The following is a 9,773-nucleotide window of genomic DNA, read 5'->3' as shown; positions in this document are numbered from 1 at the left end:
TACCCAACATGGCCCACAATCAAAGACTTTTCTAGTTTAATACAATTATGAATGCTCTAATGGATCAATGAATTACAACTTAGAACCAACAAAATTTGATAGCAAAGCTTTTCGGGTATGAGTTTGATATTGTGCACAAACAAGGGGGTAACAAAAAAGGTGGTAAAAATTTAACATATGGCTCTTTCTGGTGTTTACTGGTTGGACCATTTTGCTCTAGTGGTAGAGGTGCAAGTTGATCCTTGGTTAGTTGCAAAGGATCACATCAGAGTTGATAAAAGACTCAATCTCACTCCCCTCATTATACACTATAGCAAGAAAGGTTACACTACAAGGACAGTTGATGCTTGCATCTATTTCGGTTTGGATTCCTAAACTGCTACATGATCATTCCATACTGCCATTCTGGGGTATAAAGAACGTATAGAAGGATGGCGCAATCGCCGTATTGGTGAGGAATGAAGGATATAGTTACCAAGTTCGTGGCAAATTATGACTGCATCACTACCAGGTTTGTTACAACCTTTGCCTACTCCTAATGCCATTTGGGAGAAAATTAGTATGGATTTTAAATTACTAGATTGCTTAAATCAAAGGGATTTGACACCATACGGGTAGAGTAAACAAATTGATCAAGTCATTTTATCCCAAAAAAATTCTTATACAACTACCTATCTGGTTGACTTTTTGCTCGAGAGGTGGTGGCATTATCCATTGTAAGTGATAAAGACCCTACTTTTATGATTAATTTTTGAAAGGAATTATTCAAATTACAAGGTGCACGAGCACTGCCTATGATCACCTGGAGTCTGACGTGAAAACTGAGGTTATCAATAGGGTTCTGGAAACATATTTATGTTGTTTCCAGAAAAAGAAAAGAAAAATGTTTTTGTTAACAAGTGTATTTAGAGCACTCGTTAAGGATTCCAAAAAATGAAATTACTCAAATGTATTTATTTAAAAAGTTAATCAGTTTAATTTTCAATGCATCGAATATACACATTTTCATAAAATTTTACTATTTTAAACTTCTAAAGAATACTCTAAAGGCACTTGTTATCCTTTCTCAAAAGAAAAAGATGTAGTCTAAATTGCAATTCAATAAATAGCATAGTTAGGGGTCCAGGATATACATTCATTAAATAAGGCTATATTAGTGGAGTAATAACCGTTGGTATTAAGTATGGGCAAATACTCTCTATTAGGGTTGTTTGCGGTGCAGTTTGAATCAGTTTTAAAACAAATTGTCATCCGATCTAACATAAAAATCACATACGGTTCGATTCGGTTTGGATGATTATTTAAAAAAAATTCGATCTGATCTGATCCAAATACATGTGGTTTAATTTGGATCGGTTTTTGGATATCCAAAATGCAAATTATATTTTTTTTATTTACTTTTTTTAAGAATATTATTTTTTTTATTAATATTAATATTACACAAACACGGTAAAATAATAGGTTTGATGCAAAACATAGTAAAAAAATAAAATTATAGTATGAAAATTATCAATTATTTTTTAAACATATATAATACTAATATATAACATTAAATTAGTGCAGTATATAAGATTAAAAACCAACTAGCAACATAATAATGCAATATATAATACGAATAATAGAAAAAAAATATGTATTAATATTTACTTTTGCGGTTCGGTTCAGTTTGAATCGGTTTTGAGAAAGTGATCCGAAATCCGATCTGATCATAGCCATTTTCACAAAACAACGTCCAAACGCATCCAAAAATATTCGGTTTTTTGCGGTTTTCGGTTTTTTTGATCAGTTTGCGGTTTTACTTCAGTTTTGATTTGAACACCCATACTCTCTATGGTCTTTATTAAACGAAATTTGGGAGAATTTTTCGTTCCTATTTACTGCCTCTGTCTTATACTAATTGTTTCTTTAGCATTTTTTCTTTATCTCAAAGTAATTGTCACTTTAGAATACCAATGTAGCATTTTTATTATTTTTCCACTATCATATCTGTATTTATTCAATTTCATCCGACTTGATTACTCCACTAACTACAATTAATAAAAGTATTTTAGTTTTAGTAAATGATACTAATTTTATTATTGAAATCAACACAATTAATCATTTTTTAAATAATTGTGTACAAACATTAAACGGCTATTATTGTGAGACGGATTGAGTATAAGAAAAGTACAACTTCTAAGGTGTATTTAGTGCATAAATGACCCTTTTACCTTCATTTTAAATTGTCTTTAAAATAAAATTACAAGGTTTAAATTCAATTTTGGACGTCATATTTCAACTTAAGGAAACACTAACGAGTGCTCGAAGGGCACTCTTTAAGACTTTAAATAGTAAATTTTTATGGGAAATTGTGTATTAAATGCATCAGAAATTGATGTGTTGAACTTTTTCAAAGAATAATTACTTAATTGGGAAATCTTAAAGAGTGCCCTTATGGCACTCGTTACCAAGACTATTTCACTTAAACAGTTTTTTTTTTCTTTCTAAAGACACTTAAACGAAATTTTAGTCCCCCCATTTTAAAGCTGTTATTTTAGTCCCCATGTTATACATTTCGTGGGTTTTTATAAGTCTCCCATAAATTTTAGTGATTTATAACTCTCATTAATGACATGACAATGAAGTGGCATGAATGTTGACTTATTCATTTTCCATTTCGTTAATAACAATATTTAACTATATACATAACAAAAACTACTTTTTTTTGTGAATAATAATAATAATAACTACTTGATTAATAATTAAAAATTAGAAAATAAATTAAATAATAAATGGAAAAGGAATCTGATTGGGGATCATGAACCCTACTGTCTTACATCCCCGACTTCATTCTCATTCTTCTTTTCCTTTCTCCTTTTGGAATCAGACCCATTGTTCCTCGTTTTTGAATTTGAGTTTTGTTTACAGATATTCAAATTAGACTCATTCGTCCTCGTTTTCAAAATTGAAATTCGTTCATCCATTTTTGAATCAGACCCATTCTTTCTCATTTTCGATTTCGTTCATCAAGCATATAATTTATGTTCTTTTTTGTTCATTCTTTAAGCACCTGACACTAAACGAGAGTGGGTGAGGATCATGTTTAAACGAGAGAGAGTGAGTGAGGTTGTAGAAAATCGGGTTTGGTGGGTGAAGGTGGATGGAGTTTGATGAACACGATGGGTGAGGATTTTGAAAAATGCAGTTTCTTAATCTTTTCATTTCAAGTTTATTTTTTTAATTCTTACAAAAACATAAACATATTCAAGCATAAAAGTCAACTTTCAAGTATGAGTGGTTACATCAAAAAAATCAGCAAAACTAAATAGTGTTCAAAAAAATCAGCAAAACTAAACAGTGTTTATTATTATCTGGATGGAGTTTGTACGAATAAGTTAAATAAATCAAGAAAAGATTTTACGATTTTAACTGTTTAGCATAACCCGTACATGATGATCAACATTTCAATCCCTCAATAACTACGGTTTGTAGTAATAATAAAACATAACAAAATTGATGTTATGATTTTATATTTTCTTCTGTCGATCTCCGATTTTGATTATAGCTATCTCCCATACCAAATGTTGCTTGAGTGGCATCGCGAAGTCGAGAAGCAAGGTTACAATTGGAGCCTATTTGGATGTGAATTCATTTTGCTTTCATCATTATATTAATTAACTTATATTTTCCTCGGTCAATATATTGTTATTAGTTATGGGAAATGCTGACTCTGACTCAGATACGACCTCTTTGGTGCCATACACAAGGGTATCATTTTTTTTAATAACTTTATGAGTGAATAGGCAATTTCCCCCCGAAATTGTAAGTTTCATCAATTACCCCCTGTAGTTAACGAAACATCAATTACCCTCCTGAAATTGCATAACGTTAATCAATTTACCCCCTCCGTCAATTTTTCTGTTAACTGTTTACGGTTATGATCAATTAAAAAAAATTCTGGAAAAATAAAAAAACGATAAAAAAAATTGAAAAAAATATTAAAAAATCTGGAAAATTGAAAAATTAATAAAAATGGAAAAAATCTGGAAAATTTAATAAAAATAAAAAAATCTGAAAAAATTCAAAAAATCTAGAAAAATTAATAAAAACCGTAAACAGTTTTCAAGGGGCATTTTGCACATAAGTGTAAAATTTCAGGGGGGTAATTGATCATAACCGTAAACAGTTAACAGAAAAATTGACGGAGGGGGTAAATTGATTAACGTTATGCAATTTCAGGGGGGTAATTGATGTTTCGTTAATTACAGGGGGGTAATTGATGAAACTAACAATTTCGGGGGGGAAATTGCTTATTCACTCATAACTTTATTGTAGATGAATTTATATATATTCATTATATTTTGAGTATACATAATATATATGAATATATAAATATTTTTTTGTGGTGGTCGGGGTTCGAACCCCGGATCTTGCATATTTTATGCATTGTCCCTACCAACTGAGCTAAGCTCACGAGGACATATGAATATTTATTTTTTTTGAGCAAAAGGAGAATTAATGAATTTCATTAATAATTATAGAGTACACATCATGTGATACAATATAAAAGACATGGTGGCTATGATGACATAAGGATGCTCTAGCTATGCTATGTGCAACCCTATTTGCTTGCCTCCGAATGAACGACACTACAAAGTCGAAGTTGGTAGCCAAGAGACCCCCACATTGAACTAGCAGGTCCCCGAGCTCGTTGTTGAAGGATGAAGAAGAGTTTATGGCATCTGCAAGCGACTTGCTGTCTGTTTCAAACGTAACATTGTGGTAACCAAGTGAAATAGTCGTGTTGATTGCTGCAAGCAATGCAATAGCTTCTGCTTCTAGGACAGATACTGAAGAGTGAAGGTGGGCAGATTTTCCCATCAAGAAGTGGCCCACAGAGTTCCGGAAACACATTCTGTATCCTACTGTGTTGTTGTGGAAAATTGCAGCGTCTACATTACATTTGATCACACCAGTTGGTGGTGTTGTCCAAGAGGTAGGGTACTCCACATTCGGGACATGGGGTTTTAGTCTTTGCATACAACTCCATTCGTGAAGGGTGTTTATCGCTCGTGAGACGGTAAAGGACGAAGTTGTGTCTGAAGCCTCCCAAAGTTTTGTGTTTCGTCTCTTCCACAAACTCCAACATAACATAGCGGCTGTTTGTTGTTGGTATAAAGATAACGTGTTAAGAAAATCAAACAACATAGAAGTGAAATCATTAGCATGTTGGAGCAGCTCACGGATTTGATTTCCCATGCCAATATGATCCCAACATTCCATAGCCTTGGAACAAACAAAGAAAAGGTGCATATGAGTTTCAGCAAGTGATTCACACATAACACATGAATCGTCACATGGAATGCCTCTCGTGTTAAGGTTTGTGCGTGTAGGCAAGCATTGATGAGCAAGACGCCAAAGGAATGAGCAGACGCGAGGAGGACATATGAATATATAAATATAGACATAGCTCTATCTATTATGTATTGAGTATACATAATAAGTATATAATACAGTGAATCCACAAAAATGAATCAAAAGAGAAAAAACACTTTTCAGAGGGACACTAAATTTTATTTTATTTTTTGATATGTAGGGACACTAATTTTTTTTATTAAAGATAAGGAATGTAGAAAAAAATAAATATAAAAATAGTATACTTTTTTTAGAGTTAAAAATAGTAAATGTTAATAGTAGAAGAAATTATAAAAACATCCTACAAGGACAATAAACTTGTTAAGAATCAAAAGGAAAAAAATATAAAATAATTAAAATTGTATCAAAGATAAATAATGTAAAAAAAAAATTGTATAAATATTTGGAGGGACATTAAACTTCTTATAATAATATATAAGTTAAGATCGGGAAGGAGTAGCCAGTTTTGATAAAAAGATAGTAATTTTTTTTCCTCTTCTCTAAATACAACTGATTTTGTCTAATGTTTGCAGCATTTGTAGATATTTTAGTTAGTGTGTGCAGGGAGGATCTAACAAGGAGCCCTCAGACACATGATTCGAGGTGCAACCCCTAAGCTCTTCAGCAGAACAAAACTTGAACTCTAGTCAAGACTATGATATAATTTCAATTGAGTATAGATATGAATATGATTAATTTCACAATTTGAGTAGTCTGTTTCTTGTCTTAAAAAAAAGTGTCTTTTATTTTAGGTATGTGTGCAAAATGATGAAAGAAAGAAAAAGAATAAAATACAAAAAAATGGGTGATGATAAATAAATATCAAATAAGTATTTAACGGCATTGACGTTCTTTGTCTACTTTTTTTTTTTTTGAGGAACGTTCTTTGTCTACTTTTAAAATGGTTATTTACGTGATTTAGTAACCAAAAAAATGGTTATTTACGTGATTTATAATTTGGTTATAAAATAATATAAAATTTCAACAATTTATGTGGTCATTTTTTAAATAAAAAACTGTTATTTGTCAAAAAAATAAAAAATAAAAAACTGTTATTTGATTGAAAATAGATACATAATGTTTTTTTTTTTTAAGAATAGATACATAAAGGTTAAAATTACAATCACTTTGTATATATAGTATTCATTCTCACATTACATGAATGATGATTTAAATAATCATATTTATACTTGAAGAACGAGATAAATATGTATTCTTTGTAAGATATGTGTGTGGTTTGTGCCCATAGTTGGTAGTGTTTTTGTGATTGAAATTCATGCCGTCAAAAGTCACGTTTAATTCATGAAAATCAATTGTGTGTGATTTATCTAATATTCAAAATATTTTTTTTATTTCAAATTAATGACATGTTGATTGATAAATGTCAAAAGATTGACACCTACATAACCTAGGTAAATGCTAACTATGAAATTTTTTTAAAAAAAAAATACTCTTAATCTTAACATTTTTTTTCATTTGAAGTTGTGTTTTGGATTTTTAATAGATTTTGATTTTTTTTTTTTTTTTTACAAAACTATCTTAATCTTTTGACACTTACTGTTACTCTCCTCTAAAATTGATTTTTTTGTTACAAGAGACACACAAGGTAAAAAAATAATGAGGTGTTGAATAATATATATATTTTTTAAACTGACGAGCCTAAGATGACCTCATCTAAAGTATACACCCTCCAGTCACTAATATAAGCAAAAATCCAATTTCTAGGTTCATTCAATTAATGATGTATGTAGTCTTTATTATAGGCTACATACATCATTTATTGAATAAACCTAGAAAGTGGATTTTTGCTTATACTAGTTTAGAGACCCGGCGTTGCCCGGGTTAGATATTAAATAAGTTTTATAAGTTTGTCTGCACGAATACACGTGTCAGTATATTAGATTGAATTTATTTAAATTTAAAATTATAATAATATCATAAAAATAAATATAAATGATGAGATGAATGTCCAATGCAAGATAAAAAGTGTAACAAAATCAATAATGAATTAATCCTAGTGGTAAGAGTTTTGACTCCTTTTAAACATGTGGTCATGGGTTTGTTTCGTGACCCATGCGTATGAGAGAGAAAAATCGATTGAAAGAAAAGAAAGTGGTTGAAATATATATATATATATATATATATATATATATATATATATATATATATATATATATATCAAAGTATATGTATGAGAAATAATAAAATTGGTGTTTGGAAAACCTGAAGAAGAAAAAATGTTAGATGAAAAGAAGGTTTGAGGTTTTTTCTTGTGCTCAAAATAAGTAAATATGTGATTAACGAAAATTTATTTATTTGTAGTTAACATTTGCATTAGAATATGCTGCTAAAAGATAACATAATAACTAATCGAACCTTTTTTTTTATAAAAAAAAACTAATCGAACCATTTTTTTCCTCAAACATAAAAACTAAATTTTTTTCCTCAAACATAAAAACTAATTGAATGATATAGTGCTAAAAGATTGGTAATAACTAATTGAAGCTTCTTTTCCTAAAAACAAATAAACAAATTGGAGTCTTTTAATCATAAAATAAGATCGTATATGTAAACTTTGTTGAAAGTATTATGTGTAGTTTGTTGAGATATTTCTGCTACATAAAATATTAGAATTTCAATAAAAATTTAAAGAAAATATTGAGTGGATAAGATCAAAATATTGTTGAGATATTTATGTTAAATAAAATATTGGTTTTTTAAAAATAGAAAAAATAATAAAAATATTGAGAATGAATGTGGAAGTGACACGTGGCATAAAAACCTTACTTTATATATATACTATTGATTGATTGATTGATTGATTGATATTGATTGATTGATTGATGTGTAGTTTGTTGAGATATTTCTGCTACATAAAATATTAGAAATTCAATAAAAATTAAAAAAAAATACTGAGTGCATAAGATCAAAAGTTTGTTGAGATATTTATGTTCAATAAAATATTGGTTATTAAAAATAGAAAAAATAATAAAAATATATAAGCATAAGTAAAAGTTAAAGAAACGATAGTATATGTGTTTGTCAAACCTGAAGAAAGAAAAAGCTTAGATCAAAAGAAGGTTTGAGTTTCAGTTTCTACTCAAAATATGTGATTACATGATTAAAAAATTCTCCTTTATTTATAGTTAAAAAAAAATCCGAAGCTTTTTTTTCCTCAATGAAAAAAACTAATTGAATAATATGGTGCTAAAAGAGATAGTAACTAATTGAAACTTCTTTTCCTAAAAAAAAGAAATATTTAATGGATAGTATTGAAAGTATTATATATATTTTGTTGAGACATTTTGGCTACATAAAATATTAGGAATTAAATATAAAATTAAATAAAAATATTTCAGGTCCTGAAATATTATTATTAAAATTAAAACGCTACTGATTAATAATATTAAAACAAAAAGGACCTGAAAAAATAGTATAGGTGATAATAGTATAGATGATTAATAATATTAAAACGCTACTGTTGAAACAAAAAGGAAAAAAAACAGTATAGGTGTTAGTTCAAGGACTTGAAACAGAAACAATATTATAGGTGTTAGTTCAAGGACCTGAAACTCGTAGGTGTTTGTAATGGATGCCAGCAACAATAGTTCAAGGACCTGAAAGAAAGAAAAAAACAATCGGTAAACTCACTCGTAGGTGTTAGTTTCCTCTCATATTATATATAAAAATAAAAATCTAAGCATAAGTAAAAGAAACAATAGTATAGGTGTTTGTCAAACCTGAAGAAAGAAAAAGCTTAGATCAAAAGAATATTTGAGTTTCAGTTTCTGCTCAAAATATGTGTTTACGTGATTAAAAAATTCTCCTTTATTTATAGTTAAAAAAACAAATCGAAGCCTTTTTTTCCTCAATGAAAAAACTAATTGAAACTTCTTTTCCTAAAAAAAAGAAAGAAAAAAATAAAGGAAGATTTAATGAATAGTATTGAAAGTATTATATATAGTTTGTTGAGATATTTTGGCTACACAAGATATTAGGAATTAAATATAAAATTAAATAAAATATTTCGTGGATAAGATCAAAAGTTTGCTGAGATTTTGATGTCAAATAAGATGTCAAATAAAATATAGAAAAAATAAAAAAATATTGAGAATAAACGTGGAAGCGACACGTGGCATAAAAAACCTTACTTTATATATATACTATTGATTGATTAGTGACCGGAGGGTGTATAAAAGAGAAAAGTGTGGTACAAAAAGGAGGGACGACAAAACTAAACCCTCAATAAATATATCTTAAAAGTTGTAATATGTTTTTTTTTTGTGTATTTATTATAACCAAGTTTTCTCTTGAAAAGTTTCTTATATAAATGACCGAAGGGAGTAGTACTATTTAATATTTTGGTGTATTTATTATAA

The 9,773-nt window shown here is 28.9% G+C and overlaps 1 protein-coding gene across 1 annotated transcript; it reads right to left on the bottom strand.

The window, feature by feature from the left end:
• Positions 1-4,494: 4,494 nt before the first annotated feature.
• Positions 4,495-5,262, bottom strand: LOC146941523 (uncharacterized). Its single transcript, XM_085749962.1, has one exon. It carries the CDS (start codon positions 5,260-5,262, stop codon positions 4,495-4,497), a length of 768 nt encoding a protein of 255 aa, XP_085606088.1.
• Positions 5,263-9,773: the final 4,511 nt, after the last annotated feature.

The sequence above is a fragment of the Medicago sativa genome, chromosome 3 (assembly GCF_051527215.1).
Source record: "Medicago sativa cultivar Bolivia chromosome 3, Bolivia_mono, whole genome shotgun sequence".
Lineage (NCBI taxonomy): Eukaryota > Viridiplantae > Streptophyta > Magnoliopsida > Fabales > Fabaceae > Medicago > Medicago sativa.
This window is presented reverse-complemented; position numbering and strand designations above follow the sequence as displayed.

Coding starts and splice junctions, on each gene's coding strand:
- LOC146941523 (XM_085749962.1), bottom strand. CDS start 5,262: ATGGAATGTTGGGATCATATTGGCATGGGAAATCAAATCCGTGAGCTG.